At 41.2% G+C, this 21,791-nt stretch overlaps 1 protein-coding gene across 12 annotated transcripts in view; it reads right to left on the reverse strand.

The window, feature by feature from the left end:
• The window catches only part of ATXN2 (ataxin 2), a 49,800-nt gene that overhangs the window by 26,992 nt on the left and 1,017 nt on the right, over window positions 1–21,791 (reverse strand). For all 12 annotated transcript variants that reach the window (XM_041410200.1, XM_041410205.1, XM_041410199.1 and 9 more), the window contains exons 2-9: window positions 15,451–15,487; window positions 13,651–13,710; window positions 12,881–12,952; window positions 12,524–12,674; window positions 5,859–5,983; window positions 4,566–4,657; window positions 1,776–1,973; window positions 1,093–1,271 (exon numbers count right to left, since the gene is read on the reverse strand). In XM_041410200.1, the coding sequence (XP_041266134.1) occupies window positions 1,093–1,271; window positions 1,776–1,973; window positions 4,566–4,657; window positions 5,859–5,983; window positions 12,524–12,674; window positions 12,881–12,952; window positions 13,651–13,710; window positions 15,451–15,487 (914 nt within the window). The remainder of the gene's footprint in view (window positions 1–1,092; window positions 1,272–1,775; window positions 1,974–4,565; window positions 4,658–5,858; window positions 5,984–12,523; window positions 12,675–12,880; window positions 12,953–13,650; window positions 13,711–15,450; window positions 15,488–21,791) is intronic.

The following is a 21,791-nucleotide window of genomic DNA, read 5'->3' on the forward strand; positions in this document are numbered from 1 at the left end:
ACAAACAGTACTGACCACACAAACTGCTACTTTCAAACCAAATGATGAGTAAATATCCATCTAGGAGCTGGATCTTTACAAAAACCAGCGGTGTTCAGTGTCTGAATGCTGACATTTATGTCTTTATCACTTATCTGAGGTATTCATGGAGGATTTTAATCTAGGATATAGGGCTCATGGTTTCCAAAGCAGAATTAATTGAATTTACAAGCCATTCTGAATATTTTAGGTCTATGATGTTGATTCAGCAGAGTAATAGGGTGAGAGAAACCACAAATACTACAGACAAATTTCAAGATTAGCATTGTTTGGGCAAGGCTCAGTTGTCCATCCTTTACAGAGCTGACTCTGGCTTTAGAAAGGAAGTCTCACTTACCTTTAGATGCTTCTCAGACTTCCAGATAGATCACTTGAGTATTATACATTTTTCATTTATTCACAGCAATATTTATTCTAATAGCATTTTTAAATTCTACAAATAATGCCATGAGGACAGGCCACTGCTGAAACCCATCTCCAGAAATGGTGTTTGGCTTCTGGGACACCAATTGCTGCCATGCAGTGCCTATTGATGCCTGGTTAGAAATATTACCCATGTGTCCAGCAGAAAATACTCAAATACCCATTTGGAGGGAAGGCTTTGGATTCCTTTTCTCTAACACTGTTCTTGTTTCTCCCCTCCCATTTTCACAAAGCCAAGCAAGTGGCTTTATTCTTTTCCAGAAAGGAAGAGAAGCTTCCTCCTGCCACTGCCTTTCAGCAGGTGTCAGCACTGCTGCTCCTCCACCCAGAGCTTTGCAGTGCTGATGCAGTTTTTCATCTTTAAAACCACACAGTGCACCATCATCTAAGACAAAGGTGATTGAGGAGGAAAATAAATGACATTTCTGCTCTGCAAAGCCACAGACAGAACAGTGCAATGAGCGTTCCTTTGTGAATTAAGCCCAAATCCAACTCAAAACCTCTGTGTTAAATGATGAATGCTAACCTGGTTTATGGAATACACAAACCAATCCCACACCATTCCAACACAAAATGAGGTAATTATCTGCAGTGTTATGAGGTACATTCATTCAGATTTCAGATACTTGCCTCCGTTAACTACTCTCTGATCTGCTCCAGAGTTAGGGCTGAATTCTGAAGTGTGGGATCCAGACCTTGAGATTGGTGGGCCTGATCCAGACTGGCCCATCCTCGGTGAGTTTTGTCTTCCACTTCCCCAGGACAGGACATCTCTGTTCCTCTGTCCAGGTGGAATGTATTTATTTTCTCTGAAACACAGCAAATTTCTATCAGTGTCGAGACCCAACTGAGAGGCAACAAAAAGCACCCCATTTGCTCTCTTTTTCTCACATCAGGCCAAGGGGAAAAAATCTAAATAGTATCAGATGTTGACCCAACAGTCACCTCATGAATTGGCTTTTGATAGTGGCCACACAGTCCACTTTATGAGCCCACAGGCACTGAAGGATTAGCAGTAATGCCTGAAATTCTCCAGGACACACCGAAACCACTGCCCCTTCCTGTAATTCGGGACAAATTCACCACGGTGACAGGTCAGAATGGGGAAGTTTGTTTCACTACAGAGATAATACAGGGCCAGGCAGAGGTGTCCAAGTCAGCCTGAGTGCCAAAACCAGCACAGGATTGTTTACACAAGGCTCCAAACCTAATCAGGCCTGCTGAAAAAGCCCAGTATCAATGAGCAAACTGCTACAGCACCAAAATACCTCCATAATTTAAATAAAAATACTATTCATAGTGCACTCAAGTACCTAGTGTTCACACCATGTCCTTCTCTTTCATTAGCATTTCTCTGAACAGCAGTATATTTTTCTTCTTCTGTCCTTTCATCATTTTCCAAGGCAACCCGAGCTTTGTATTGGGCACTTGATTCAATTTCCTCTGCTAATTGAGTTGCTCTGGCTTCCCGCTTTAAAAACTCTTCTGAATTATCTCTTTCTAATGGCACCCTAAAAAGACAATGGAAAGGAAAAGAATCTCTGAAATGCATTCAAAAGCAAAAAGGAGTTACAAAAATCACACAGTGTTAGTTCTAACCCAGTCAGAGGGGAAAAAAAAATCTTGCTCCTAAGCCAGTAGACTTGCTGTCTTTTTTTTTTTTTTAATACAAAATTCCTGGACTGGTTTGATATTTTGGACAAACTCAGGGTCATTTACCTGCCTAGAGAGCTGAGGACAGGGTGCAGAACTTTTCCACAGGATTTGTAAAATCCCCAGTCCCTAAAGCTGTGCAAAGGCTCCAAATTTTAACATGGTTGAGAACATCAGGAATAAAAAGCCTCAGACTGCTGTTTACATAGGAAGCTACTCCAAGAGCCCAAATTTGAATTTTTTTTTAGCTATTTACATGTTGCCAGCAGACACAATCCTACTGAAATTAGAGACTGACATCCTTACTCCCTTGATAATTCCAGCCACAGAATTTCAGCTCTCCCAGTTATGAAGAACTGCAAAAAAGATGGATGCAACACTTCAGAGCACAGGACCAGAAATTCCTGACTCATCTGGGAGTACCAGGACCTCAATCCCATTCTTTCCATGTCTCTCTCTATGGCAGGCAATGGAATATTGCAAAAATCATCCCATAGGAAAGTCACCAAGTCAAAATTCAATACATGAGCACTCAAACACTGAAAAAACCCAACCAGGGATGGGATCATACCTGGCACCTCCTTCTGCCACCCATTTTTGGGGTTTACCTGTCCTAATGTTTGTGTCAGGTTTTAAAAAAACATTTTTTCCCTCTGATTTTAAGGTTGCAAAAGTTGTTCCACCAACCTTACTTCAGAATAAGCTACATAAAAATACAGAACAGAGCTGAGGCTTGGCCCATGCTCTGCTGGGCATTATAGAACCACTGCCCATATTTTGAATAATATAAAGAAGAAAACCAAAGAAAGTAGGTGGAGATACAAGCCAGGTATAGAATAATACATGCAAAATTGCTCTAGTGTTGGTGGCAGAATGAGGAAAACAAGTGGCTTTGCCAAATTCCAAGCCAGCACCCAGCTGCACAAGTTTTTCCCCACATTTTTGGCCAGTCAAAACATTTACTGGCCTTGTCAATGGCAACTGCAAGAATATTCAATAAAACCCTTCAGCAAAAAGCTTTGGCTCAAATGAGATTTACATGAATGCAAACCTGGTCCCAGGCCCCTCTGTTAATAACACAATAAAGGAGAACAGCCAATAATCCTCATTTATTTAAAGTGAGTGCAAAAAATGAAGGGATGTATGGCAACCTAAAGAGGCAGGGAATGATTTCATGTTTTCTAACAGGCCATTAAAGATGAGAGAAAGGGGATGGACAGGATGACATTGTTCAGAACCCTGGAGATGATCAATACATTCTCTGGAACACAAACTTGTACCTTGATGCAGTTTGACAAACTCTACCTGCTATTGCTTAGCTCTAGGAAGAGAAAACAATCAAACAATCAAATAAACCCTTCAGCTGCACATCTAAGCATTTAATGGAAAATCAGGAAAAGAGCTTCCCAGTTTAGCAGACTGATATGCAAAGCAAGTTGCTTGACTAGGGGGAAAAAAATTGAATTAATTTAAAGCCACCTTCATGTTTTTGATCTGTTTCCATTAATATCCAGAAAGCAGAAAGATGGAAGACTGAAGTTCAAAAGTACAAAAAGTACTTAGAGCAGTGAAGGGAAGGAAAGAACAGCTTCCCCAGGATTCAAACATAAGCTGATTAAGACACTTTGATTATCACCATGTTACAGGTCCATTTGCACAAAACACAGAAATCACATTGTTGAACCACAGACCTGCAGACAAGTGCACACACACACACACACAAAAAAATCAAAATATTCACTGCTATTCCTTGATATTGATAAAATACATTTCTGCTTTGGGGGTTAAAAGAGTGGGGAAATACTGAAGCCATTTCACAATGGCTGTGAACATCTGCAGTCCATTTGTGTTGCAGTTGCAGTGAACATTAGAGCTGCAGACTCTGGGGAATAAATCACTGCCAGAGTAGCCAGAGCAGCCTTTATATTACTTCTATATTCCAGTTGTTATTATATTTAACTAAAACTTCAGTTTAGAGCTGGACAAGTCTGCTAAACAAAGCACACAACCCCCACCCTGGTTATCAGCAGCTTTTCAGCATTCCAGTATCTTCCAGATCAATTGTCTCAATAAAATCAGGGTTTAGCCAAACTGCTCTGCTAGGTTAAACAAAGAACTATAGGTATAGCAGCTACATACAGATTAATTCACAGCTTTCCACCCTATTCCTGGAAGTTTCTGCAAGAAACAAGCCTTATTGCATGGCTAAATTCAGAAAGCTCTGCAATGGGAATGAGCTGTGCCCATTTAAGGGAATATATAAAGATTTCTACATCTAACTATTCACAGAAAGCTGGCAAGGTTTCTTAAGCACCATTCATTCATTGCTTTTGCAGTTATTTGATTCCACAACTTCAGAAACTATGCAAAAGGAGCTGCAGAATAGAAAGTTTGTCAAACCAGGGAGAACATTCAATACAAATCTAATAACAAAATATTTTGGAACTTACGTATAAGAAGATAAACTGCTGTCATAAGTTGACACTACACCATAATTTTCTTCATTGTAACGAAACATGTCATTGGGATCCCATCCATTAGACTAGAAGAAAATGATGCTTGTTTTTCAAAATGACACTGGAAACACATTCCCTTCAAATTAAGGGCTGATGGCAGAAGTTAAACCTTCTGCCCTTTTTCCTGGGCCTATGAATTCACTGTCCAGATAACAAAGTTATTAATGCCACAGTTTATTTCAGGGAGCTTTGTTCATCAGCTGCACAGATTCTACCTTCAAAATTCCTTTTTTTCTTTTGTTTGTTGTGAGTCTTTGTATTGTTTTTAGGAGATTTTTTTTCAAGTACATGCTCACTCTGTGCTAGAAGACTACTGGCTAGCAAGACATACATACATTAATATCTTTTTTGCCTTTTCCAAAAATGCAAATTAACACTTCTGAAACTTTTCAAAAGCACTGATGGAATTACCTGAGAGGCACCACAGGCAGAAGACTGCTGTTGATCTGCACAACTCCCCCACTTCAGTAAAATTGCTATCACAGCACTCAAGCACAACAATATATGCTTTGAATATTTTATAAAAGCATTGAGAATACTGGGTATTCCAATAAATCTCAGCTCTACAGCATGGCCACCAAAACTGACAGGAGAATTGTTCTACCCAAAGTTAATATGCTCTAATCAGTAATATTATCTCCTTGAACACACTGCAGGCTGAACACCTGGCTACAAGAATTTCTGCTTGAGGAAAAGCTGACTGCTGTGATATATGAGGACATGGCATTTGAGGCCATATTCTTCATCTAATGATTCATAATCTGAGACTGTCCCTGTGCTTGGGTCAGGCTTCCATCAATTCTCTCCATCTGCAGCCCAGGGACACTCAGCTGAGCACAATCTCCCCATCATTTCCAAGTGCAATGACAGTCAGACAGGAATGCTCTGATTAAACATAAATCACTTTGGGGCATTGCTGGATTTGGAGTCCTTAACAAAAGCTGCTCTTTGGGTCCTGGAGTCCAACACAGCTCTTACCACAGCAGCTGCCATTGCTCAGACTTTGCCAAAAATGCCATTTGAAAGGCAGCTATTCTCAGCCAGATCGTTCCAAAGGGCTGTGGCAGCTGCTGGCAAAGACTGAACATCCACCAGCACAATGCAGGACAGCAATTCTGCTCCTCCAAAGCTCATTAGTAGATTGAAATTAAGGAATTATTTCAAGGCATGTCCAGGGAAATAGCTCATTTTCTACTGATGGCCAGAGATGATCAAAGCATCACTCACGACATCGGTCTCCAGCGCCTCCAGCTCCTCGGAAGCCGTGTTCTCTCCTCCATCCCAAGGTTCCAGATCCTTCTCCTTGTGCTCTCCATTAACTTTAGCACTGATGGCTGAATCAGTAAAAGCATCTGCAACAGAGTGGGGAGGGTTGGGACCAGTGAGACCAGTTTGGGTAAGTTTGCACACTGGTTTTGAGCTGAGGAACAGCACAAACACAGCTGAATCACAAGCACTATATCATCATTCCCCTTCTTTTGGAGCTGCTGGATATCAGAGAGTGCCTACTCCAGATTAAAGTACAGACTAACTTCTCCATATCAGAAAATGGAATAATTTTCAGTTATTTCAATACATTTTCTACAATAGCATGTATATTTATTTGGGAGAGAAAAAGAGAAAAAAAGACAACACAAGGATCCCTATTCTTCTAGAAAGCTAAATACTTGTATAAAATTCTTTTCCAACCAGCCCACACGACTGCACACCACAACAGTGTGCAAATATCAAAAAAAAGCAGGAAAGCAACTCCCTAAATGGGCAAAATGCAATTTTTCTTTCAAATATCCAAATATCTTCTATTTCCACAACTCCTGAACACACCAACAGAGCAATTATCCATCAGTTTGGTGCTCCCATTTCCTGTGACACGAACAGAGGGGTCTCCTCTCCTGCCAGAGTTTTTCCAAGCAGCAGCTGATCCAAATCACACAGAAAAATTCAGGAACTCTCTACTTTTTGTTCTCGACAACAAAAGAGAATAAATAACCAGTAAGGTTCTTCTATTGTTTATAAAAATTATAAAAACATCAAAAAACAAAGATCACAAACATTTATTTTGACTTGTTCATGTTTCATTCGAGCTAGACTTAAAAAGGAATAATACCAGAGTATTTCAATTGCTGTAAAAATATATCTAAAGCCATTCACCAAGCTTTTGTATTTGTAAGCAACTGGATCTCAGAACTACATACAGAACTTTAAAAAATCAAATAAGCTTGTTATAAGCTCATAAATAAATAAATCAGCCTAAAATAAATAAGTCTTCAATCCAGAATTTCCTATCATCATTCTGCTGATAAAATAAGGAGCAAAGATTTCAGACCTTTAGAAAAGATGAAATCAAACCACCAGGCAGTGCCAGATAAGGAAAAACATGGCCTAAATTAACTTCTGGCAAGATCTAAAAATCTGCCTAAAAAAAAAAAAAAAAGAACTTTAAAATTATTATGAAAAGAATTCCCAACATATGAAGTTGGCCACTGATGTAACAGCTTTTACACAATCACTGAAGATGTTTTAAAGACAGACTGTTGATGCTGCTTATTATTCCTGTTTTACCCAATCTCACAGTGAAATTCTGCACATATATTGGATAAAAAATCACTGCGCTTGGTCTCTCTAATAACAGCCAGCACTATCCCATGAAATGCTCAAAAAACAGCATTTAAAATATACTTTATTAGAATACATACTATATATATGTGTTGAAATGTATCTGAAACTACACAGGAACACAGAGTTACAACTCATAGTTAAGTAGTAGCTAAAGAGCATATTTTTAAGATTTTTAAAGAATGTAAACTCTGCATTTACCTTATCAATACCCCATGGCTTAACTCAGATAAACCAGTGCTGCTCCTGCCCCAAACATCATTAATTCCATCTTTTATTTCTGCTCAGATTGGGACATTTCACACCAAACCCAAACTGGAGGCTGTTTATATCTTTTAGGAAACTGAAATTTGTTTCTGCATCTCTGGGAATGGAGGGAGCTCCTCTCCAGTGAGATTAGATAAATGTGAATTAGGAGCCTGATGGCAGCACCTGATGAAGGCAATCTGTTTTTCAGAAGGGTGTTTCCTTAATTTCTATTAAATTCCTCCAGGCAAACTCCACACAACTGTGCCATTTTGGATACTGTGAATAAAATACCAGCTTAACAAGACTCATCTACTCAACCCACTAATTTTCTTATTTAAACAGCCACATAAACATTCAGAAGCGCTGTTATTGTAATGATACAGACAGAAAAAACACCCAAGTCAAAACAAAAACTCCACTATCAGCAAGTGCTGCAGGTCTGAGTAGGATGTGTGCAGTCACTGCTGAGTTTCCCAGTAAATCCAGGATATCACAGGGCACAGGGAGCTCCACTGCTCTGCGTTCCTCTCTCATTTTCCAATCAAAGTCACAACTGAGACTTTGCCTGTTTAACCTCCACAACTCAAAAGAAAACCCAAAGACAGGAGAAATTCAAGCCACAAAGGCACTCCCAGCCAGACAATGTGGTCTCAAGAGCATCCAGGCAAAGTTTAAGTGCAGGAGGATGGTACCTCAAGGCACAGATCAGAATTTTCCTGGAACAAACAGCAGGGCAGGCACACGGGAGACCAGAATTAAAAACCCAGCAAAGCCTCTCCCAAAATTAATCAGCAACAAACTTGAGAATGAATGTAAAAAACTTTAAAAATAACAGTTTCCAAAACAAAAATGTGGCTCTTAGGATGATTAATAAAGCAGAAGGTAAAGCATGAGCTGCTGCTGGAAGTGCTGACTGGCAGAGCAATAAGTGACAAGACACTGCCCAGGCTCAGCTTCCCCCTTATCTGGTGCCTCTTATCTCTGAGCTGTTGAAGGAGCAATTCACATGACACCTTGACAAGGCCAAATTTTTAATCAATCCCTTTTCTACATGGTAAAACCCGAGTTAAAGATCAAATGGGACCTGGTGAAACAAGGGGCTGAGGCTGTAACACTCAATTAGCCTCCATTGCCTCTGTACCTGCTTAATGTGACATTTCCTAAGCAGAGGAGTTGGGTATCAAAGACCTTGTTTTAAAGCCTGGTAAAAAATAATTTTTCATGAATGGAAAAAAAGTCCCAAGGAGAGCTCTATGCAATGGAAATCCATATTAAGGCAAATTAAAAATACACATTCTGCGAAAAACTCAGCTGGGGCAAATTCCTTAAGTGTGTGCTACTAACTGAGTTAAAGAAAAAACTGCCAGAGCAGAGCAATTAAGAGTCCGGGTTTAATTAATTTCAATGTCTAACATGCTTGTTTTCACAAACAGATTTTGGTGAAGAGCACAAATGTGCAATTAAGTGCCAGTCTGCAGCTGAAATGCCATTAAACCAATCAGTGTTACGTGCCAAAGGTGCTGATGGCACTCACTGAAGCTTTGATCAAGTCAAAGTAAACTGAGATTTCACCTCAAAGGTTTCAACAGTAAACTCTGATTTGTTTTGTAACTACTTACTACTGATTTGAAACATTAAAACCAGTTACCACCGGCTCTGCAGAGCCAACATTTCCTTTCTTTGTTCAAAAGATGCCTTCTGCTATTCCCCTTGCAACACTTTCTCTGGAAGGATGCCACTCTCAGAGCTAATTCAAGGAAAAACTTAAATAGCCAATTCTCTTCTGCCTTTCTTTTCATTGGATTTGTAGTATTTTCCTCAGCATGCCAAAAAAACAATAAAAATATTGCAGAAGGCTTTTACTTTAGCAGTAAGTTATGATGTTTGAATTGTCTTGTCTTTAAAGAGAAGCCAAGAAGACAACTCCAAAGCCTGACTGAAATTTGAATCCCATGCAAACCAGCTCTGTGGACTGATCAGCGTTCAGGGCTCCCAGGAAACACTTCTGGTGTAAAATCAGGACAAACAGAACCTCCTGCATCAACCAGGAGCCCAAATCACCCAGCAGCAGCAGGATCTCAGCACTCAAAGGTGAAGCAGGAAGATATGCTAATATTAATGTACAGCCAAGGATTTCAGCCTGCACTGACAGTGGGGTTTTAGCAGCTGATTTCCACTGCACATGCAGAAATCAGTGTCAGTCCCTCTTTAGGAGCAGACAGAACAGTCTGGAAGGGGAATAATGGGTTTAATACAGCTTCACCTGAGTTTTCCAGTGTATGTTTCATTCATCAGCCTGCCTGTACTGCAGCAAACCTCAATTCCACAGAGAGAAACCCTCAGGTGACTCCCTCCCCTTCCTCTGGAAGCCAAACAAGCACCTCCAGGAGCTGCAAGGTCTGTGCAGGCTGACAGAGCTGCAAATAAAGGCCCAGAAAACAGGGACACGTTGATTTTTGGAACATTCACAGCCACAACACCCCTCCCTGTGCAGACCTACCAATTTCTCTCCCAGCCCTCCCAATTTTACAATCTGGGCAGACCCCAGGCTTTCCCCAGGAGTGTCTCTGAAGGTGCAATGTCATGCTTGGCACAAACCCACGTGTGCTGCTCCAGTTCCACCCCCAGGCCTGCAGTGCTGCTCCCTCCCCTGAGCTCTCTGGGTGGGTTATCAGCTCCCTGCCCCAAAGCTGCAGGGCTGTGATAGCACTGGGAGCTGCCTGGCAGGCTCTGGCAGAGGCTTTTCATACTCAACTCTGTTTTCCTTCTTCTGAAAGGAGACTCCATCTCATTCCCTTTCTCCCTACCTGCTGCTCTTTCCCATTTCTCTTCCAGTCTGTTTTTCAGGATCCAGAGAACATCTCTGCTACTCAAACCTGAGGGTGGGCCAGAAGATCCAGACCCACAGCCAGGAGCCCACTTGCCCACATTCCTCCAGCCCAGCAGGGAGCAAATGCCACAATAAAACCCACAGATACTTATACTGAATTGGGATGCATTAAAATGTTCAAAACAGTATCTTCTGCAGATATTTATTTAGTTCAAGGGCTCCACAAAATCTAGAAGTCTCCTACAGGGTAAGAAACTACACAGAGAGAATCACAGAATACTCTGAGCTGGAAGGGACCCACAAGGATCATCAGACCCCAACACCCCTACTCCAGGTAAGCCTCCCAAAGGAGAGCTGATGAAAAGCCCTTTTGAGTATGATTTTAAAGCCTTTCCAACCAAGTATTCCCAAATTCTCCTCACCTGTCTGTGAAAGCCAAAAACCATCGAGGGTTAGACAATTTAAAAGTCTCTGTTCCCAGGTAAGTGTAACCAAAGCACCAAGCAGGGACAATTCCCAAAACAAGGAGCACCAAGTCAGGCAGCAGTTCAGAGTCAGTTTTCACTCTAAATCATCCAGCACCACAAAGATTTGGGTTTATTTACAAGAACAAAGGCCAGCAGCTCCTTCACGCACATTCACAAACTTCCAGCCTTTTCAATCCTTGCTTATTTAATTTCCCAGGAAGCAGAAAACCCCTCGTTGCTCTAATTTGAAGGTGTGATCAGAGACTGAGTTACACTTTCAAGTGTCATTTCCAGATAATGTATTTTTGGGACAAAATGGAAAGCAGATTAATTCACCCACTCTGACTTATCAAGTTCTGCAGCCTTCCAGTTTATCTTTCTCCCCAAGTTTTTATGGCTTTATTTCAGCTCTCCAGTATTTAAGAGATTTAGACTCAGTCATTCCACCTAATAAAGTGCACTGAGGGACTGTTCAACCTGAAACAGTCATTTTCTTCTAGAAAATGTCCATTGAGCCATTATTCCTAGAAGCAGTAGTATATTCCTCATTCAGTCTGCTCAAAATCTATAAAGATTGGGTGAGGCAGAGCCCAGTTTGCATTTACATTAAAGTGATGTTCATACCAAACCCATTATAAAACAGCTCTCATGTAATTTAAATTCCAAGTCCCATCCAGAACCTGGAACTTATCTGCATTTCAATGCTGCATTTGCTCTGACATTATGCATCATCATCTGGGAAAAGCAAAAATTCCTTGAAACAACAAACCTCTCATTCTGCAGCTTTAGATCAGGCAAGAACAGGTACAAACACAAGATGTAGAGAGAAATTCTCATTAAATGTCCTCGAGTCCCTATCCATCTCTAAGTCCCTGCTAGTGGGAATAAAACCTGTGTTCCAATAAGCACTGAGCTCCTGTGACAGTTGTTAATCAGCCTGTAAATGTACACAGAGACAATTTCACCCCATGCCATAAAAACCTGTATTTTCTTTTATTCCTTAGCCCAGCAAATCAGCAACATTAAGCATAAAGACTCTGGAGATTTGCTGCCCAAAACCACAGAAATCTGCAAAGGAATAGAACTGACTCATGAGCTCTTAGGTTCCAGAAGAATAATCAGGGGCTTGGAGGTCAGACATTAAAAGTATGAAGACTGCCTGCAAAACTGTTTAATTTGAACAGCTTCAATGTCTTAAAGATTTTAAGATTTGTCTGTCACCTCTCTGTATTCTGGAGATCTTTACCTACAGGTCTACAAGGAGTAGAGGAGAAATTAAAACACAAATAGAGGATTTTAAAAGAATTTCTAGCTTTGTTTGCAGGAGTATTTATGGAATATTTCTATGAATGCATGTTTAGACATGGATTACACCTCAGTATAGACTCTATATATCTCAACTCTGAGAAATTCTGTATTCAATGATTCTTGCATAACACTTAACAGAGAAATTTAGAAAGACATTTACAAAAATGTGTCTACCTTCCATAGAATCTGTAAAATATTCTGAAAAACCACTAAGGCTTTGCTTTCCATACACCAAAACAACTACTCAAAAATACATTTTTTTAAAAATTTATGAATTTCTGATTTCACAAAGTGCTGAAGTTTTGTACTCTTTAAGAACTACGAATCTAAATATGAACGTCAGTATTTAGATCCTAAAGCATCTACTACAAAAAACCTTGAATTACAATCTCAAAACATAAAAAAAAATGAAACAAATATACCTCTTCTGGCATAATTGGTATCCATATCCTTAAAATGCACCATAACAAAGTCAGAGGACTTGAACAAGATACTCTCCAGGATGTCCTCCCGTTTTGGCCCCAAACTGGATTCTGCAGTTTTCCGATGAGCAGCATCAACCACTAAATCACACTGTGGGAAATACAAGCACAGGGCACTGCTTTACTGCACAGTCATCCCTTCAAAAATTTGCAAAAACTAGGTATTTACAAGCTGCTTTCAATCTAGGCATGAACTGCAAATATAATTAAGAGTAAATATTACAATTTTAATCAAATGTTGTTTATTTGGTGTTAGGAATTTTCACAATAGAGATGAATCAAAACGTAAAAAATTACCTTAGGACTGTAGGTTTTAAAAACTCCTTCATATATACCACCATTTTTCACCTGTACTTCACATTTGGATCCCTAGAATGCAAGAAAAAAGGAGAATGTAACTTTCTATGAACATGACAAATGACATTACAGTGATTTTCTAAAACATGTGCTCTTTACATAGGTCCAAAGTGTAAAAACACAGATAAATTTTTAGCCAAATTTCCTCATTCAGCATCTGCCCATTTATAAATACACTGCTGTGCTCTGCAAATTCAAATAGCTGGGTGTGTATGGGCAGTTCTGAGGGGATTTAAGATACTCACTGGAGAATATTTGGTTCTCACAGGACTCTTGACCAGTTAAAACACACAAAGGAGGTTTTATGCAAACCCCAAATCTGTGCCTGTGTGGGTACAAATAAGGATAAAAGCTTATCCTGGCCTCAAGAAGATGTGATACAGTCTGCCTTATTTATTTTGCCATGTCAGGGCTTCCCTTAAAATCTTGGGAGAAAGGTTTTTAATCCCTGCACATGGACTCGTTTTATTTATCCAGAACCACTCTAAAGGCAGAAAATTCAAAATACAACCAATGCACCTAAGAAATCTGCTATACCTGTGCAAATCAGAGTTAAACCTTTCCAAGCCTAAAATTTCTGTGATCCTTTAAAGCTCAACCTTGCCAAAAAGTGTTTAAAATTTAATATTCACTCCTTTATATTACAATTAGTGGATTGGTTAACAATTCCCTGTCATGTAGGAACCATTCTTCCAAATATGAAGACTTACAACAACTGATGTGAGTATGTGAACCATTCTCATGTTTGCATAGATGCCATCAAAAGAAATCTGAAAAATAAGAAAGCCATCATGAATATTGGAAAAATTCCAAAGGGCAGAGTACACAACCCAACCCAGGCTTTCATCAGTACACAGAAAATCTCAGAAATATTGGGTACAAATCTTACTCAGGCAAGACACGTGGAATGTAATGAATATTGGAGAAATTCCAAAGGGCAGAGCACACAACCCAACCCAGCTTTCATCAGTACACAGAAAATCTCAGAAATATTGGGTACAAATCTTACTCAGGCAAGACACGTGGAATGTCCATTATTAAATATTAATATTAAACATGCCAGGGGAGATTCTCAGAGGGGCCCTGACTTTTCTCTGACCAGTTAAAGATCTAACACCCTCCCAAACAAGCTAAAAATCCCAGGAGAGCCCCTAATGTCACTCCATTAAGGAAATTCTCTGGCTGGCTGGGTGCAGCTGATATGCACAGATTTGAGGGATGTCAGCAGGGCTTTGTTTTTAAACAAAAAAAGCCCTGCTGGTTTTAAGAACCATCAAGAGAATAAAGCACTTGCAGTGCTGTAGAAGCAAAAAGGTGTTTTCAGGCCTGCTCAAGCTCATCCTTTCATCTCCCAGCCCTGATTACACACATTAACAGCAGCTAAAGCCATCAAATTGTGGAGTGCTAAATTGCCACAAATCCTATTATTAATTTAGTCCAAAGTAACTCAGTGCAGCACCAGGACCTGCAATCCTGACTGGGAGAGCTGGGCAGGTGTCCCCAGGCTGCTGGAGGACACATTCACCTCAGTGCAAGTGTTTTGTTGCAATAGCTGGTAGCTCTTTGTGTTTGTAGAGCAAGAGATGCTAAAACAGCTCTTGGGTTTTACTCAGCACCATATTCTGAGTTTTTCAATTGACAACATATTTTTAATGGTCAGCCACTTTCCTGGGCTGAAGAGACAAGTTTGGGGACACTCCTGTGATCAGCACTCACACAGCACATGCAGGCCAACATTTGGGGAATCTTAGTGTTTGCCTATGACCTTTTCCACCAGTTTTCCTCAAAGATTCTTTAGTTTTTCTCAAGTGTCTTGGTATCTTCAATAAACATTTATGTAAGCAAACTGCAGCCCTTTAAAATCTTCCTGCTTCTGCTTCATTCCCCAAAATTAGGCATCTTTGAAAACCAGGCCAGCAACAAAATGGCAAATATTTGATTAGTGAAGTTCAAAGATTCACTCTTGCAATCAAGATCCATGAATTCAGCTCTGATAAAATGATATTCTGCAAGTCAAGCCACATCTACACTCCATTAATACAAAGGCTTGAGAACAATTAAGCTGCACACTGGAGCTACTGAGAACAATGCTTCAGCAATTTTATAGTAAAGCTAAACAAAGTAGTTCTTTTTATTTCATTAAATGCTGCCTTACTGTCATCTTACTGTTTAAGGGAGAAGCCAAGGTTAGAATTTTCAGATAGGAACTAATTCAAAAAGCACTGCCTTAAGTTACATGTTTTTTATATTTACAGCTGTAATTGCAAGAAAATTAAGAATATTTATATTAGTGCAGTAAAAGTTTAAGCGAATCTTCCCCCCTTCAACCCTCCCAGGAGACTTAATGAATGTGAGATGATGCTCTTTAGAAAATTGTATTTCACTCTGAAGTATCCACCCATCACGGTATCCCAAGGAAAAAATGGAGAGAATATTTCAGTATCTGCCATTCTGATAAGTTGTTTCCTCCTACCCTGCATGGGCACAAAGAGGAGAAACCACAAACTCACCGTAGGCTGAGGTGGTCCTTTGCCACTGCTGCGGCCTCTGGAAGGAAACACACACATGGCAGATGATTAAAGAGCTGCTGAAACTGCTCCATTTCCTACCAAGCAAGAATTCCAAACCCATCTTCATTTAGAGTTGAGAATGGGGTCAGGAAAACCAGCATTCCCAGAGGGCAGAGCCTGACAAGGACCCACTGGGTTTATCTCCAACCTGCTGACCTACCAAGGCCCATCAGCAGGCAGGGGGTTACCTGTGATAAACTCAAGGATAAAATAAAGAAAATACTAAGTTTATAAAATCAGAGTAAGAATAAAAGAATAATCCTGAAACTAAAGCAAATTCCAAAACTTTATGGCACACTAAGGCAAGATCAGGCTCAAGCCCTACACAGCACAAGGTCCCTTCCTTGAGCCAGGAGGCTCCAAATGTTGTCACTGTGTCAGATTTGGGCCACCCAAACCACTGACCCAGCCACAGGGCACAGAGGAGCTCTGACTGTGAGGTTCCACCTGCAGAGCTCGTTTCTAACTGCTCTCATAATGCTGCAAACCCAGTAATTCTGTCCATTCCCCCCAAAAATACCAGCTCCTCCTAATGCCAATCTGTCACTGTGTAGCACTCAGGACACCTGGGGATGCTCAGAAGACCCTGCACATTGAGAAGGGTCAGACTGTGCCCCCCACCCCAGGCACCTGAGCCCCAAAACATCCCTGCAGCTAAAAAAGTCCCCAAATTCTTCAACTCCACTGGTGTGCCTTAATTCTAAGCTCCTCCCTTGTACCAAGAAGTCCTAGTTTCAAATACTCCTTATAGTGATTTAGATTTGTGTTATGACTTCAGGAGCACTCACTGGAATGTGAGGCAAAAATAAATCTTCTGTTCTATTAAAAAAACCCTCAATTTTTTAAATAGACTCACCTTACTGACACACAACCATTTCAATAATGACACCTGAAGAATCATGTCTGGTATTATCTAAACAACACTGAAATCTAAACCCAACTGGATGTCAGAGAATCATGGAATGGCTGGGGTTGGGGAAAGGACCTTAAAGGTCCATCCCCATCCCATGGGCAGGGACACCTTCCTCTGGACCAGATTGTTCAGAGCTCCTGAACACCTTCATTAGATGCCAACTGCATTGAAATGCTTTTAAAAACACCAAGCTGGAGCTAAATACACCCTACCCCCCAAAATAATAGGCCCTTATAAAAGAGAGCTCACAGGGTAGTCAAAAAATCAAAGGAACTTCTCTCAGTGAACATAAATAACCCTTCAATAAATTCTGCCGAAATAAGCAAAGCCATCAGAGAGCCATGAAAGGCCTTAATGAGGAAAAAATGAAAAACCACTAAACTATCACCTGACTCATTTCCAACAAGCTTCTGCATCAGAGCTGTGGTCTCAGAGCATCACACATGCTGGGGGCATTGGCTGATGGCAGAACTGCAGATTTGGGGAGCCCAGCAGGCATTTTCTGGATATTGCAGAGAGCTAATCTCACCAAAAAAAGCTCTAATGCAAATAACCTTTATTTAACTACCCATCAGCCTTAACTTTCCATAGGGCAGCTTCACAATGTCAGGCTTGCTCTGGAGCAAATCTCACCATTTACCAAATCTGACATTTGTTAAATGGCTTCTGAGAGAACTGAGGCCTTGTGAATCTGGAACAGCATTTTTGCATAATTTTCAGACCCTTCTCTATCTGAAAGCAGATGTAGAACCCCGACATAATAGCCACAGCTCAGTTTGATTAGTCCTTCTACTACAATCAAAAATGTGATCACCATGGTCACTCAGAACTTGACCAAAGTCAAACAATTTTACCAGTTCCATCTGCTGCTCTCATAGATTTTAGAAGATCCTCCTTTTCCTCCATCAGCTACAGATCAAAAGTGAAAGAGTTTCGAGTCTTTGCAAGAGAAACCACTCCCATTTTTAGTGACAAAGTATTCTTAGACCTGAAAATAACTGGGTTGCTAGACTGGGCAGAAAGTTTGGAGTATTCCCTTTAAGCATCAAGGCAAGTATTCCAGATTTTCCATCTCTTGCCACATTTCCAAAATTACTGTTTCTACCCACACTTCTTCAAGAAATAAACTGATTGTGCACATCCACATCAGCAAGAACTCCCAACCTCTACATGAGCCAAAAATTAAAGCAGAAATTCTCCGATCTATCAGGTCTCTTTATAGATCTGACCTCTTGTTTTCCAGCTACAACTGTTAATCACAAACCATTGGGGAAAAAAAAAAAAAAAACAACCCAACACGTTCACCAAGAGGAGAAAAGAAAAAAAGAAATATATTTACCAATCCTGCCAATGCAACAATTTAGCCAAAACTGTATCTTCTGCTAAAACCAAGGCCACCAACTTGAGTTTCATATTGAAATAGGTGAAGACTCAAGTTCAAAGTATCATTTGACACATCTTTGATGCAACATATGAAAGGAAAAAACCTCAGGACCTTTACAAAAGCTGAAGGTAGATGGGTTTTGCCAGATGTTTAACATAATTTGGAACAGGAGGGTAACACAAAGAAATGGAGGTGGGGGAATCTAGGAAGGCTCAGTAGCAACTTAGCACTGCTACCTAAAACCCCATTTTCATTAGGGTAAGTATGGCAAAATTTTAAAAAAAATTCATTTTGCATTGCAGATAATGTGGTCAAAGGTAAACCTGGGGGAAGGCAGGACAGCCTGGCAAACCCAAGCTGGAAACCCTTTGCTTTGGGGTAGCAAAGTCACAAACTCAGGACAAAGTAACAACTGAGCAATTAAACTCAGTGCCAACCCCCTGGGTTCAGCACTTACACCCCAAGAAGCAAAGTCTCCATCAGGGCCCAAAAGCTGCACTATAAATATTTTTTCCCAGCAGCAACTTGCACATTTTTTTCTATTTTTATGAGTATTTCCTCAGCATCCCTCACCTCCCTCCTTAATGTTTACATGCCAAGTAGAGAGTTTGTATAAGCAAAACAAGGTCACGCATTTGTATTTTCCCAGTTAATGCAAGGGAAACAAAGTCATTCCTGGATGGGAAAGAAAGTCTCCAGTTTTGTTTCCAGCAGCATCTTCACTTTGAAACTAAGAAATAAATGCAGCCACACTGCAATTAATGTCTGGAGCAGAAATGTAGCTACAAAGACTTGAATTTAAAGTGTGAATGGATGTTTCTGGAGCACTGACTGACATTGTTGCAGCTTGGAAAACAAATTTACAGGGTACTCTAAAGAACTTTAGCGCAGAGAGCTGGCAAAGCTTTTCTTCTAAGGGAGAAATCTGAAGTGCAAGGTTTTATTTCAGCTCAGTGTTTGGCTCTATAAAGTCAAATGAATCGAAGATGTCAAATGAGGATTATGCAAGAAGTCCTGCAGCTTTATTTTTTGTAGTTTTTCCCCCAATACTGACATCAATAATGCCAATTCCTGTCTCCACACAGGGTGACAGCTTCTACAGCATCTGGATATTGAACAACTTGACTCAAGTCTGGCCCAGTGCACACCTGGAACCTGCAGATGGGCTTAGTCATTGGAGAACCTTCACAGACATTGCCATGAATCAGTTGTTAAATTAAAAGTTACTCCAAACCAGGGATGTAACACCACCCTAAAGTGCACTCACAGTGATAAGGAAAGAGGCCTGCAGGTTAAGCAGTCATTCTGCTCAGCAGTTTAGCACAGTTGCACTAAAACCCACACAAAGATGTCAGAAGCAACTCAAAAACCTCTGACTGGCATGTGTGAGATCTCTGGAACAGGCACTGCCCTGAAATTCCAGCACCTTGGCACTTAACATTCCCTTTCCCTTCCCTCTGAACAGGATGGTCACCATGCTCTCAAGAAAGGGATGTCAAAGAAAAAGGAAAATAAATGGAGGCAAGAAGTCTGTGTCATTTTCTTTGGAGACTGAACCATGGGGTGGTTTCAGTTTTAGCTTTTTGATGGGAAAAAGCCATTTTTAAAGGACAGTAACTCTGTGTATTCTTACAGGACCCCCCAGCCTAGTTAGGCAAGCAAGTTACCAAAATGAAAATTCCCTTCTGCCACAATTGTAACAAGACAAGAAACATCCAAACCCTGACCCTGAGGTGTTTTGCCTTCAGATAAAATAACAATGGGGAAAAATGAACAAAAAAAGGATGGAGATGGAGGAAGGCTGGGATAGACACAACTTGCAGCCAGAGGACAGCTAACCCTCCTGCGCTTGCATAACAGCAAAACTCCACTCAAACACAGAAAGTGGATGTTAGATAATGCTCTGATAGCACAGGGAGCAAGTTTGTGAACCAAGTCTACATTTTCCCTAATTACAGCTCGCTGTGCTGTTGGCATCTCCCCTGCAGCCCAAGCCCATCTGCCATAGTGCACATTAAACAAACACACCATTCCACTTGGGGCCTCTTTATGATAAAGGTATTAATCCTTTTTTATCTCAAACACCTTCAAGGATGCCTTGATTTCTGATTTTTCCCTTTGTGTAAAAGCAATTAATAAGATAGTAAAGAACACTGGCTGTTCACATGGGATTTTACCTTTTCTAATCTGAAATACAGATGTGCAGCAGCATGAACTCATGGAGACAAGGCAGGGAGCAGAGCTGACCCTTCCCTCATGATCAGAGGTAGAAGGACAAGTGCTCAGCCCAGTTCTTCCAGTAACAAACCCACAGCAGAAAATTAGGCCCAGGACAGTTAATTATCAATGAGTTTTCTGCCCAAACTAAGCTTTCAAGAGCAACTTAGACATGAAAAGTAATTTTTTTTCTTTTCTGCATGAGAATGTTAGTGCTGCAGGGAAATGAGTCGCTGGGCAGAAAGCTTGACATACACTGGAGATGTTTAAGTTTTTATTAAAGAATATAATGCATCAAATTGACACCAAGATGCAGCCACCTAAATTTTAATTTTTCTAAACAGAAAAGCCACTCAGCTTTTCATTCACGCGGCCAGATTTACAGCATGAACCACCTTTGAATTTGCACTCCCCAAAACACCAAGGACAGGTGTAGGGGAAGTTCTCTGAAGGTGTTCCATGGGGCTCCAGCAGGCCTGGGACTGTGATTTTACAACCCCTCCATTCAGAAACAACTTGAAAAATTAAGAAAGAAAGAGCATGAACACCTCTGAGGGAACACATCAGTTGTTCAGCAGCCCCATCAGAACTCCCTAAGGAGTTCTGAAGTGGAATTTATCCAATAGAACCAGAAAGCCAAACTGGAAGGAGAAATCCAGTGGCTTTAATCTTAAACTTGGGAGAGAATTTGGACTCCCATGCCCAAATCTATGGGGGCAAGTGCTTGCCATCATGCTGAATTTCAAAAAATAAGCTGGAGGTTTTGTTGCCCTTCACGTTAACCTCTACAGTGCCACTGTGGGTTGGCAGGGACAGAGCCCAGTAAACATCACGTCCCACCTAGTGCCATATGTAAAAACTATTAAATCGGTGCTCTGAGCTGCTGAGGTATTGTTGTTGTTATTTATTTTGTCCTTTTCAGCCCTTCCAAAGCTCTTCCGCTTCCAGTTCCACTGGCTGGGAACAAAGTAAAACCCTATTTCCAGTGATGTCCAACAATGGGGCCACTGTAAATTCTGTTTTATTGCCAGTGCACAAAACCGAATGGGAATAAACGTCCAGTTGAAGAGGAAGATGAATAAAACTCGAAATGAAACTGCTCTGAGTGACTGTGACCTTCAGAACTGTTAACGTCCTGCTCTGATCGTTTGTTATGACCCCCGCAGCCCCGGAAAAATTCACAGCACTACAGAGTTTATTATTTGAGGGAAAGAAAAGGGGGGAAACGTGAGTGGATTTGCGTAGCTAATGATCTGAGAGCAGGAGCGGGATGAATCTTCCAGAGGCAGCGAGCGTGGGGCGGGGGGGAAGGCGAGGAGAGGGCTCAGCCTCTGCAAGATTCCTGCCCCAAAAAATCTGGGAGAGAAAGCGAGGCCGCGCTCGGAGCCACCATCCAGCGGCGCGGCGCGGCCCGCCTTCCCGCGAGAATTTTATTGCGATTATTTAAAAAAAAAAATCAAATAAAAATACTAAAAAAAAAATTATATATATATATATATTACAAAAAATAACGATCCCTAGATATTAAAATCCGACACGTGCGGCCCGCGCCCCCCGCTCCCCCCGCTCCCTCCTCAGCAGGCGGGTCACGTCGGCCCGGGGGAAGCGGCGCCCCCCGCCCCGGGCCCCGCGGGGGGCCGAAATGGAGCCTCCGCGCCGTGCCCTCCCCGCGCCTGAAGGGCACCGGCCGCGGCCCGGCCTCGCCCCGGCACTGCGGAACCCCCTCGGCGGGGCCGCGAGCGCCGCGCCCGCCGCCATCGCGGCCCC

This window comes from Onychostruthus taczanowskii, unplaced genomic scaffold (genome assembly GCF_017590055.1).
Source record: "Onychostruthus taczanowskii isolate IOZ18803 unplaced genomic scaffold, ASM1759005v1 scaffold32, whole genome shotgun sequence".
Classification (NCBI taxonomy): Eukaryota; Metazoa; Chordata; class Aves; order Passeriformes; family Passeridae; genus Onychostruthus; species Onychostruthus taczanowskii.